A 13,095-nucleotide genomic window follows, 5' to 3' on the forward strand; every position below is an offset into this window, starting at 1 on the left:
CAGCAAGTGCTCTTAACCACTCTATCATCTTTCCAGCCTCAACAATATGCTTTTAAAATTCAATAAAATAACTTTGAGAAACACGTGCTTATTTCAGGATTGACCTGCTGTAGGAAATGAGTTTTTAATTCTGATATTTACATCTAAAGTGTTAAAAGTCCAGTATTAAGTTTGGTATTTGTCTTACTGTCCTGTGGCTGATCAAAGACCCTGAGAAAAGCAACTCAAGTGAGGGGCTGGCAGGTGACTCAGCCCTTCAAGAGTACTTGCTTCACCCACATCGAGCAGCTCACCATGGGCTCTTAACTCCAGCTTCAGGGGGTCCTATGCCCTCTTCTGGCCTCCACAGACACTGCATGCACAGCATTCACACTCAGACAAGCATACATAAATAAAAGTAAATTGTTAAAAAGCAAATCAAGGGGGCTGAAGAGATGGCTCAGTTGTTAAGAGCACCTGTTGCCTTTGCAGAGGACCTGTGTTCAGTTCCCAGCACCCACTCAGTGGTTCCCAACAAAACATAACTCCAGTTCCAGGAAATCTGTTGTCACTTCTGACCATGTCACCAATGGGGCACATACATGCATACATACATGCATGCAAGCAAGACACCCATCTCAAGAGAATAAGCAGGAGAGTCAAGGCTACAGACTGAGGCAGCTGGTCAAAATGCATCTGCAACCAGGAGGAAGGTTATAGTGCAGGTCCCCAGCTCAGGGAAGGATCCCACCACAGTAAAAACGGTTCTTCTCTCATCAGTTCACTAGGGGTAATTCTATCCAAGCATGCCTCACAGGGGTGCCTGGGTGTTTGCCTCCCTGAGATTCCAGATTTCATCCAGTTGACAGGACTAACCATCACAGTGTTGGAATTTTGAAAATGGAGTTTTTATTCTGTGTTCTATTTAGAAGTTGTTAGAATGTGATACTACAAGCTATGACAGTTTCAACTTTGTATCGAGTAGTGGAGCACTTGTCTGACATGCACAAGGCCCTGGGATTGAGCCCTTTTCTTTGCCTCTAAATTTTTATTTTGGCTTGGGAATTTGTAGCTTCTTAACAAGTAAACATTGGGGTCATTTTATGTCCTATATAATTCAGCACATGTTTCAGCAAACCTCCAACTTTGCTTTCTTTTTAAGCACAATGTGGAAGTTCTTGGGATACTTTCTGATGATGTAGAAACAGATTCTGTAGCCCCAGGGGAAAACCTCAAAATCAGACTGAAAGGAATTGAAGAAGAGGAGATTCTTCCAGGATTCATCCTTTGTGATCTTAATAATCTTTGTCATTCTGGACGCACATTTGATGCCCAGGTAAACAAGTCACCACATTCATCTTCTTGGTTGTTAGAAACTAAGTGGTTAGAATTTCAGTGTTTTTGCCCTAAGTATTTGTGACATGCCACATGACCAGTATCAGAGGAACTGAAGTAGTCAAACTCATTTGTACATCAAAACTATATTATCTCACAATTTCAAGATGCTATAAGAATTTATTAGGTGGGATTTTTTTGTAAATTCCATTTTATTTTTTGGTTTATTGTTAAAATTTAGAGTATTATTCACTTTGTAAAGGCGACAGTGATAAATCGTCAATAAGTTTAGTTTAAAATGTCTTTGATTTCGACTACAGCATAGTTTGCTATTCCAGAGCCAGTAAGTTTTTAGACTTGGGTCACACTTACCTTCTTGGGAGAGTGACAGCAAAACACTGATGCCCTGACAGAACTCTCTGAGTGTGCTTAAACTGGGACTGGTGAATGGCTCTGTGGTTAAGAATTCTTGCTGCTCTCATAGAGGACCTGGGTTCAGTTCCAAGGATCTGCAGGTTACAACCGCCTGTAATTCCAGTTCCAAGGGATCCAGCACCCTCCCTCTGGCCTCCTCAAACAGCAGTGCATGTGGTACACGTACAAACATCCAAGGAAAGCACATAAATATATATAAATATATAACATACACATAAATAAATCTCAGCCCTTTTCACTGAAAAGTATGACTAAGTTTACTTCTGTTGTTTTTGTGTTTTGTTGTTGTTTTTAATGCCAAGTACATACACTTACTAACTGGACCTTGGGTATTGAGAAATGGATAAGCTATGGGAATATCACATCCCGGTAACTGGTCTGAGGTGATTTGTTGCATTAGTTCATTGGGTAGTAGAGGGTGAAGACTTCTCAATGTCTGCCTATTGAACTGAGATATAAACCAGGCACTTGCCAGTTTCTAGACAGTGGAATGTTGAAGGGGGAACTTTGGTAGGGCAACTTGAGCTATCCTTTCAACAAAATAACAAGGTATAACATATTAAAAGTTAGTGATTTCTGTTGCTTCTTGGAATATTATACCTTTAGAGCATTGAAGATAAAGTTGTGGGGGTTTTGTTTTGTTTTTAATTTGACAGATAGTGATTATAGAGCACAAATCCATCATCTGCCCAGGCTATAATGCGGTGCTGCATATTCATACCTGTATCGAGGAAGTCGAAATAACAGTGAGTTTGTTTTTAGGATAACTGGCTTGTTTAATTTTGAAGAATGCTGTATCTTGATAATTTCTGATCAACAATACAGATACCTTTACACTTTTTTTCTCTTTTTTTTTTCTCTTTTTTGGTGGCGGGGGTGATGGGTGTGTCATGGTACACGTGGAGTTTGCTCTCTCCTTCCACTTTTCTTCTGCTCTGGCAATTAAACTTGGGTCCAGAGACTTATGTGGCAAGTACCTTTGCCTGAAAAGCTATCTTGCTACTTGTCTTTGTTGTTGTTGTTGTTGTTTTAAGACAGGATCTCTCTATGTAGCTTAGGCTGGCTTGGAACTCATGATTCTCCTGGCTTGGCTTCTCAAGTACTAGGATTACAGGTATTCAATACATACCCAGGTTACATTTTATTCTTAGAGTTACTTATATTTAACATTAAATTTTATTTCTTACCCTCTTTTATTGGCTAGGCCTTAATCTGCTTGGTAGACAAAAAATCAGGAGAAAAAAGTAAGACTCGACCCCGTTTTGTGAAACAAGATCAAGTATGCATTGCGCGTTTGAGGACAGCAGGGACCATCTGTCTGGAGACCTTTAAAGACTTCCCTCAGATGGGACGCTTTACCTTACGAGATGAGGGTAAGAGGTTTTCCCTGTCTTTGATCCAGTCAGGCTTTGGTAGTCAGCATTATCTGAGTACTGTCCCTATTACAGCTGGTTCAAAGAAAATCCAGATGTGTGTTCTGTAATAGTCAGATGTGATAAGTATATTGAATTGAATATATTAAACAACAAATTGAATTATCATATAGTACCAGTAATGCTGCTCTATAGACTTACTTTTAACATTTTATAATAGTACACTTGGAAAAAATGAATTTACTAAGACATTTCTAGAATGAAGACTTCTATAGTAAATAAGAATACAAGGGCTATATGACTTGTTTAATATGTAATTCACATCCTTGGGGGCATCCATTTCTACCTACCTTTGATTGATGCAGAATAGCTGTAGTTTTCCTCTAATGGTCTGAACATTCCTTGGTATGAAAACGAACTGATTGTTATGGAACATTGGGCTAACGTTTCTATCTTTTAAAGATGAGGTCTCATGTAGTCCAAGCTATCCTCAAACTTACTGTGTGGCTTATGATGATCTGATGATCCTAAACTTCTGATCCTCCTGCCTCTATTTCCCAAGTGCTGGGAATCAAAGCCAGCAGCACTTCAGACATTCGAGGCAGCACTCTGCAGGCCGAACTGTATCCCCAGCACCTGCTGTTCTTGGAGATTGGGTCTTCTAGTGGAGCCTAGGTTGGCCTCCAATTCACTGCAGTCCTGCTGCCTTGGCCTCCTGAGTACTAGGATTACAAGGGTAAATTCCCATGTCTGGAAACTAGAAAACTATACAAACCTTTGCAGTTCAACAGAAATCCAGATAAATATTTAACATGGTAGTGTTCAATATCGTTAAGCCATGGTAGAGAATACAGTATAAAAACTGTTGATTTTTACTTTTGTTTGTTTGGTTGGGTTTTTTGTTTGTTTTTTGTTTTTCGAGACAGGGTTTCTCTGTGTAGCTTTGCTCCTTTCCTGGAACTCACTCTGTAGACCAGGCTGGCCTCGAACTCACAGATATCCGCCTGGCTCTGCCTCCTGAGTGCTGGGATTAAAGGTGTACGTCACCTCCGCCTGGCTGATTTTTACTTTTTTCCCCCAAAGCTTGACTAGGTCATGGTTTCACTTTAAACACCTTATGTTCCAAATTTGTTGATAGTGACATTTGTTATACTTCATAGTTTAACAGGATTTTTTTTTTTTTTTTTTTTTGAGGCATCATTACTATGTAAGGCCCAGCTAGCCTTGAAATTAAGATCCCAAGTGGTAGGATTACAGTCATTTGGACTGGGCCCAGCTCTAAATAATCTTAGCCATTAGAGCCTGATGAAATCTACTATGGTTTGGGTGAATAAAGCTATTCAATCAGCAATTTGCACAAGGACTATATTTTGTTTTGGTTAGTGAGGCTTAATACAGTATAGAACCTTGCTGTTAACTACTGAAAAGTGTTGTTTGTCTGTTCCAAAATTTCATTTCTAGGTAAGACCATTGCAATTGGAAAAGTTCTGAAACTGGTTCCAGAGAAAGACTAAGCATTTTCTTGATGACCCTGCACAATACTGTGAGGAATATTGACTGCAAAAGCCTACTTCACACCGCCCTCTCTTCTTTTCTGCCCATCGACAAACCTCTCCCCATATTTTGCAGAGAAACTTCACAGCAGAAGTCCACATTATGTCAGCTTTCTCATATTGAGAGCTCTGCTATGCCACTGTTGAATTTTCCCCAAGATTTTGCCCCCCTTTCAAACTTTGCTTCCCTGGACAGATTTGGCAATAGCTTTGTAAGTGATGTGGACATAATTGCCTACAATAATGAAAACCAACACGAATTTTTTTATTTTTCATTTTCCCCTTAGGCATAGTTAGCCTTTTTCCCCCCCAGGCAGATCATTCTGAGTGTGCGAGTGTGTGTGCACATGTTAAAAAGACAACTACCATGTTAATAAAATATTCAATTTGAAACCCTTTTCGGTATTTGAATTGCTTTTGAATACTTTTTTATCTCAATGTAACATTGTTGCATTATCTTTTTAACTGCCAAGTAATTGAATACATTTTATTACTTGGATTTTTCTAAACTTACCCACTCACTTTAAATGGGGCATTTACAAACACTGCTCAAGTATGTATTAAAGGAAAGAATGTGTTGTTTGATCCCTTATTTTGATGGTCAATGCATACATAAACACCTTTGTAACACTGCTTTATGAACTAGGTCTGTTGGTTATTTTCTGCCAATTTATATCTTAATATGATTTCTTAAACACAGTAAGTTGTTTGGAAGCAAGCGAACACATTATTGTCACCTTTCTAAGTAAAGCTTAATAAAACTGTCCCCTCCAGACAATTCCATTAGCTTGTTACATGAATGGAAGTCACAGTAAAAAAAGCATGCTGAGACTGGCCAACGCCCGTAAGTTTTTCTGAGAGCTGCATGCATCTAGTATAAAACCCCATCAGTTACACATGCCAGTGCCACAAGTTACTCACTTTGTCGGTAACTTTAAAGGGTGGAAGAGCTGCTTCATGCCAGTTCTCAATCCAGTGACTAAATGAGCACAGAGTCATCACAAACTTCTCACACTAAAACGAACAGTAACAAGTAGAATCACGCACAGGATAGCTTTTAGCTCAGTTATTTGAGTTTTCTTAAATAGAAGCTGTAAGTTGCTAACCGTGATTTGGAAGAGCCACAGTGCAGCACTGTAGTGTGGTGGATTTAGGTCAAAGGTAACTACTACAGGTATGCCTAACTACTACAGGTATGCCGGAAATTTTTTTGTGAGAATAAATGGGAAGTAGAAGAGACATTCTCTGTGTTTGTTAGAAGCCTCCTTCATGTTGAATGTGTGCTTCCATTTATGAGATTTGGCCTCTTTTACATTGTGATTTCTAAGATTCTTTTTAACTGTACGTTTATTGGCATGGCCCATTCCTGTAATCTTGCTCCCCAGAAAAGAAAAGCCTAGCCAACTGTATCTCCTCTCCAGTTACAGAACAAAACACAAAAGTCTTTTCTGAACAATGAAATGCCAATTGCAGAGATGAATGAGTTGCTGTCTTATAGACAGGACCAAGGGAAGCCCTCCAGTTTTGAACTACACATATGGCTATTAAATTGCATGAAATTTAATTTTTATGATGCCTGCAAATATCTGGGCTTTTATCTTTCTGTGACATTTGGGAGCTCTAATGAGATCAAAATGGTTTTTATATTTCCATGCTTGTCTTTATGAATCTTTAGAACCTTGTAAGTTACTGAAATTATTTCCAATGATTTCCCTTTTGAAATTAAACATTTTTAAAAACAATTATGTCTGCTATTAAAACACTTACACTGTTAGAATGTTATGTGCATGTTGCCAGGATTCTTAAGTGAAATGGCTTAGACAGCACTTGTGAAAGGCCCACCTCTACAAGATAACATAAGTACAAAGATTATTGTAAATTATTTTCATTGGAATTATATCACATCAACAGAATTAACACTACATTTTAGGGACTTCGAAGTTTGAAAAAACTATCTCTAACTAGACTTCACCCATTTTAAAATAGTTTTTATATATCAGATTGTCATTTGAATAAGGAGATAAATTGTCTAAAGTAAACTTGGAATGTGTGCAGATGTTGGATTTTTAAAGAGCAATACAGTTGTGTGCTATCATTCAGTCTTTTGCAAATGTAAACTTTTTATGTGGTTGACAATGCAAAATAGGATAACTACACATTCTGGATATTAAAGATCTTATGTTTTTTCAACTATATTTAACATAGGCATGTAGCATCATGATTTGGTGCCCCCCATTTTACATTAATGATCATCACACAACTTTTATGCTAGGTTACTTAGTTTAATCTTTTAAGTGAGCATAAGTAATTTTAAGTGATGGCATTTAAAAACATCTTAACTGTCATCTTTTTCTATGAAAGAGAAAATACAGCATTTTTTTGTTTATACATAATTTGCTATCTAGTGTGTGTGTGGGAGTCTATTTAAATCCAAACCACAAGAAGTTGGGCTGAGTGTATACTGCCTGAAATTCAATGACAAATAACTGTTTGTAAATGATTAAACACATATTCCCCCCTTGTTTTTAATTAAAAATCTTGAAGTACACGATAATTACATGTAAAAACTTTGTAAACTGAAGTACAGGCTATTCAGTGTAACAAGATAATTCATCATGTCTGCTATTTACGAGAACCACTTAGATCTACTTTACAGTGTGCAACTTTGAAAGTTATTTGGTTGAACAATTCCTGTCATCAGTTGAAGTGCTGCAAGCATTTTGGCTTATACTTGGAACCAGATGCAGTTTTATAACTTACGAATCCAAGATGAACATTGGGGGGGTCAGCTGTAGTCCCTCGACCATCTCCAGGAACACTAGTAATTACTCCATGATCTTGGATGACTGTTTACACATGACAGCACTCTAGCACCTTTTGCTCACTGGCATGCTCTTCCTCACTGCTGCTTTATGAATGATAACTTCATTGCCTTGGGTAGAGCTTTAGGTAGTCAAGGGACAAAGCTGTAGCTTTCACTGTTAGAAACTTCCAACCTTTATACCATTTGTGAAAATTCCAGTTACAGTACTATATCTTGGACTGTAGAATGAGTAGATGTTATATTCATTGTTGGCCTACCTTACTAGAATAAACTGCAACTAATCCTCTCACAGATCTATATGTAAAGTAGATAGAGAGCAATCAACTGGATTTGGGGAATGGTTACCTCGAAATACTGTATTTATTTCTTCCAGCTAATTTTTCAGTGATTCTAACAGATGCCATCTGATTATTCATGATCTTGTTTCTTTAGAAATCTTGCCACGGCAGCGACTTGGTAAATAGGTATAATTACATATGCACAATTCATGATTTAATAGGTTTAAATTTAGCTATTGGCTAAATTAGATCTCATAGTGTGTGGAATAGAAAGTGTTATTTTCCAGTAGTAATTCAGTCGATTGCATTTGAACCAATTTATTGCCAGAATTCAGATAGGGTAGATTTGATACTTGATGGGTTTGGTTCTGGGATATTCTTAATATTTAGAATCCTAGAACTTAATGAGTCTTCCCTTCAATAAATACTTCTCACATACCTCTAATCCTATGCTTCCTTGAAACAATAATATGCTAGCCAAGTTATTTACTAAGAATTATCATGAGGGCGTGGAAGTATGGGGGTAGAGATTTAAAACTTGTTTTCCGGTGCAAGGGAAAAGTAAATAGTCACTAAGCCTGATTAGGCAGAAAACATGGATTTCTTAAAGCAGTTCCAGAAGAGTATTGCTTTTTTTTCTGCCTTGTCACACATGCCACTGTGCCCTTTAAATCTTGACCTGGAAACCTCAGGTTTGTGGACTGCATGGGTGGATGGCTTTTTGTGCTTCCTGAGGCACCCACCCCTCTGCTAGGCACATTAGCTTAGTGCTTCAGATGTCAGCCTGAGTCCTTGCTACCTCCTTTCCTGCTGCCCGGGGAAGAGTGTCTGTGCTGGAGCTAGAGCTCTGGCCCTCCTCAGGTCATGGTCTTCACCCCCATTCCTCCCACATGTATTAGGTGACACTAAGCTCTGAGCCTGCGAGTCTGCATTTGAAGGGACGTGTTGGGCTCAGAAACGTACACACTTCTTAACTAGTTTCTCCAGTTTGTTTTAAAGGAAATGTGGATCTCTCAGGCTGGGACTTAGTGACTAATTTTTACTGAACTGGTTAATACCTAGAGCCCATCTTAAAAGATAATAAGATGAATGAGAACTGGCTAGGTTTGATGGGTTATTAGCCTAATTCCAAAGCATGAGTGAGTGTTCTAGGTAGGAAGGAAACCCTTTTCTTATGATTTGTAGCTACCTACTGTGCCTGATTTGGTGCCTGTGTGAGGATTAAGCCCTTAGTCTGCTCTTGCAATTAACTCAAATGACTGAAGTTTAAACATTTTGTTTTGTAACAGTAAAAATTGTCATCTTCCCTTTTGATGTGCTTGTCTCTGTTTATAATCACCTGCTGTACTCTGTGCTACTTTCTCTATGATATTTTTGTATCAAGTATTGGAAATATCTAACAGACTTATTGGATGGACCTAACAGGCTGTTATCTCAGAATTTAAAAACGTTTGTTTGGTGTGTGAGGCTTTTGTATGGTTATATGACAACCTTACAGAACAAAAATAGCCCTCCAGGAAGGGTTAGAAGAGATACTTGATAATAAATAACATCACATTGTGTGGTTTTATGTGAATACAATTGGAGAAATATCAGTGATTATTCTGTCCAAGCTATGAACCTCTAAAAATTCAGGATTTTTAATAAAGATCAAGAGACCAAATGGCATGTGCCCTTCTTTATTGTGCAGGGTGAGTAATTTAGCAGACCTAGCATACACAGTGGTTAACTGAATGACAACAGTATGTTTCTTTGTACACTCATCTTTGGTGAGGGAAGGCTGAGACAGGTACTCACTATGTAGAAAAAACTAGCCTCAAACTTGTAGTGATCGTACAGCTTCTGTTTCCTGATTTTTGTGGGATTATAGGTAGGTATCACCATAGTCCAGTTTATACATATAGTTAGTTCCTTTCATGAGACACGGTGAGTTCCTGCTTTAGCTGTCCTTACACGAAAGGTCAGAATTTTGGTCATGAGTCTAGCATTAAACTAGTCTTAGCTTAAAATTTGTGAGCAAGAATGTGGTAAAGCAGGGCTCCTCAAAGTTCTAAATAGGGGCTAGAGAGATTGCTCATCAATTAAGAGCACGTGTTTGTTTCCACTAAGTCAGTCTGCTTACAACTGCCTAATGTCAGCTCCAGAGGATCTGATGCCTCTGGCCGCCTCAGGCATGTATCTCTCACACACACAAAGTATTAGAAAGTTCTAAAAGGGCTGGGGAGATGGTTCAGTGGTTATGAGCACTCTCTGCTGTTCCAAAGGTCCTGAGTTCAATTCCCAGCACCCACATGGCAACTCAAAATTGCCTGATGTCCTCTTCTGGTGTGCAGATGTATATGCTGACAAAGTACCCATATGAATGAATGAATGAATAAATATATAAATCTTAAAAAAAAAGTTCTAAATAAACCATGTTTGTGACATTTCCCAACAATTACTCCATTTTTCTTTGTTTTTGTTTTGGGGACAGGGTCTCATTATGTATCCCTAGCTGGAATGAAATTTGCTGTGGAGAGCAGGTCGGACTTGAACTCAGGAAGATTTGTCTAGCTCAGTCTCCCAAGTGATTGGACTTTTACCTTGCTTTTAAAGACAGTATCATGTACTCTGGCCTGGCCTGGAACTTCAAATCCTCCTGCCTCCACTTCCTAAATGCTGGGATCACAGGCAAGTACCACTGGTATTCAAGGGATCAAACTACATGCCAAAAACACTCTGTCTACTGAGCTGTAGCTTTTTTTCCATCCTGTGGGTTTCTGTTCAATGACTAGGATTCTAACACTATCCACCAGTACATAGAACTAATTCCTTATTAACAAGAATTCTCTTAATTTCATTAATCTTTGGGCACCACACAGGAACTGTATGTAGTGTGCACAAGACTTGCAGTGGAGTGTTTTAGAGCAAGATGTTTTAAAGTTTTAAAGCTTAAAAATTTTAAGGAAAATCAGTTTTAGCATCTTTGGTTTTGTGAAAAATCCATCTTTGTAAATTTATTTATTGGTTTTTCAAGACAGGGTTTCTGTGTGAAGCAGTCCTGGCTGCCCTGCAACTCACTTTGTAGACCAGGCTGGCCAGACCATACCAAGCTCCCATAAGCAGGACCCAAGGTGACTGTTGTGGGTCTGAGGCTCTGAATCAAGCAGAGCAGACACAAGAGGTTCTTCAAAGCAAGATTTTTTTTACTGGGTAGCACAACAGAAACTGACCGGTCAGGGACAGCAGTACAGACTCGGGAGCTGACCGGGTCCCCATACATTCAGTTCAGCATGTAAGATTCAAGATTCCAAGATTAGGGGTTTTCCCCTATGTGCTCACTCATTCTCAACACACAGAATGTAAGCTTTTTTTTTTTTTTTTTTTAAGATTTATTTATTTATTATGTATACAGAAGAGGGCACCAGATCTCATTACAGATGGTTGTGAGCCACCATGTGGTTGCTGGGAATTGAACTCACGACCTCTGGAAGAGCAGTCAGTGCTCTTAACCTCTGAGCCATCTCTCCAGCCCAGAATGTAAGCTTTTGAGTTTGACCAATAATTCATTTGTTCTTTGTGTTGTTAGGAACGGTGTAATGTTTTTAGAGAACTAAGCATGCATAACAGACTTTCTGTGGTTTAAGGAGCAGGTAAGTCAGCCGTTGGAAAGTTCCCAGCTCTCCTAGGACTTTGGAAACTTGAACTTTGTTTCACCCTAAAGGTAAAAAGGAGTCTGAAGTAAAAATGGCAGCACTTAGGACAAGGTGCTTTTGCCTGCTCCCAACATGGCTATTAGCTCAGATGACTTCTACACTATCTGCATAACTGAGACCACACCAGATCCTCCCCTAGGCCCCTAAGATGACATATGTAGCCCATCTCTAGAACCCATCTTCATGGAAGAAGTGACATGTACTTTAGAAGAGTTTCAAATTATGCTTCCTGCCGGGCGGTGGTGGTGACACCTTTAATCCCAGCACTCGGGAGGCAGAGGCAGGCGGATCTCTGTGAGTTCGAGGCCATCCTGGTCTCCAAAGCGAGTTCTAGGAAAGGCGCAAAGCTACAAGGAGAGACCCTGTCTCGAAAAACAAAACAAAACAAAACAACAAAAAACCCTGTGCACATGGGGTTGTTTTACACCAGGAAACTTTTTTCCATATGGTACTGTATTCAAATATGCCTAAAGTAAATGGACTGGTGCCAGTCTCTAGAAGTTTGAACCAATACTGGCTACTGAGTCACGTTGAACTAGATTTCCTTCTTGCCTCCTATGGATCATGACTCTGTTGACCCAGTATTTGCAGAGACCCCACATCAAACTGCTACTGAGGAGTAGCTTACTAGGTTGCAGTCATGCAGCTTGTTTAAATTGGCCTGCTTTTCTGAATAATTCAGCAAAGTATAACTTGTCTTTTTCTCTTTTCTGTAAGTACACTTCTTTTGACACTTGGGATTTTTCTCCAACATTTAGAGCTTCCTTACTAATTTTTTTTTGTTTGTTTTTTGAAACAGTGTTTCTCTATGTAACAGCCCTGGCTGTCCTGGAACTCCCTTTGCAGACCAGGCTGGTCTCGAATTCATAGAGTTCAGACTACCTCTGCCTACCAAGTGCTGGGGTTAAAGGTGTACACTACCACGCCAAGCTTACTTCTTTATGTGTATGAGTGATGAGTGTATGCTCACATGGGCAGGCACATGGGAAAAGGCATGCCTGTGCATGCACACACAAACACACACACACACACACACACACACACACACAATTAATAAAATTCATGGTCAAAGAATCATCTCGGTCAATCTTTAGAAAGAACCAACTTTAGATTCTTCATAGTATTTAGTGAGACCTGGACTCGAAATGACTTTAAAGTCTGCTTTCTATGTTTACTATGAAGGAAATGGTATTTACAAAAGCTGCCAGATTGTTCCATATAGAAATGCCTACTGCAGTGCTGGGCGTGGTGGCTCGGGACCTTAATCCCAGCACTCAGGAGGCAGAGGCAGGCAGATCTGAGTTTGAGGCCAGTCTAGTCAACAGAGTGAGTTATAGGATGTCCGGGTCTACACAGAGAAACTTTGTCTCAAAAACAAGAGATAGATAGATGAGGGATTAGGAGGGGCAGCACTGTAGCTGAACAAGTCACTGCACCTCTAATCTCAGGTTGTATATGAGGCTGAGGTAACTGGATTGTTGAAACAAGTTCTCTGTAGCTTGGGCTAGCCTCAGCCTCCCAAATACCAGGACTACAGACACATACCACCACAGAGAGTTCCTCCAAATCCACCCAAACTGCACTGATTTCTTCCCCAAATATTTTATTGTCTGTATTCTGCAG

General features: G+C 39.3%; 1 protein-coding gene across 5 annotated transcripts in view; it reads left to right on the forward strand.

The window, feature by feature from the left end:
* The window catches only part of Gspt1 (G1 to S phase transition 1), a 34,958-nt gene extending 29,890 nt beyond the window's left edge, over positions 1-5,068 (forward strand). For all 5 annotated transcript variants that reach the window (XM_059269979.1, XM_059269978.1, XM_059269974.1 and 2 more), the window contains 4 exons: positions 1,142-1,315; positions 2,406-2,495; positions 2,954-3,122; positions 4,584-5,068. In XM_059269979.1, coding sequence (XP_059125962.1) covers positions 1,142-1,315; positions 2,406-2,495; positions 2,954-3,122; positions 4,584-4,636 — 486 coding nt within the window. In that variant the 3' untranslated portion in view covers positions 4,637-5,068. The remainder of the gene's footprint in view (positions 1-1,141; positions 1,316-2,405; positions 2,496-2,953; positions 3,123-4,583) is intronic.
* Positions 5,069-13,095: the final 8,027 nt, after the last annotated feature.

Source organism: Peromyscus eremicus, chromosome 8a, assembly GCF_949786415.1.
Source record: "Peromyscus eremicus chromosome 8a, PerEre_H2_v1, whole genome shotgun sequence".
In the NCBI taxonomy this organism is placed as follows: domain Eukaryota; kingdom Metazoa; phylum Chordata; class Mammalia; order Rodentia; family Cricetidae; genus Peromyscus; species Peromyscus eremicus.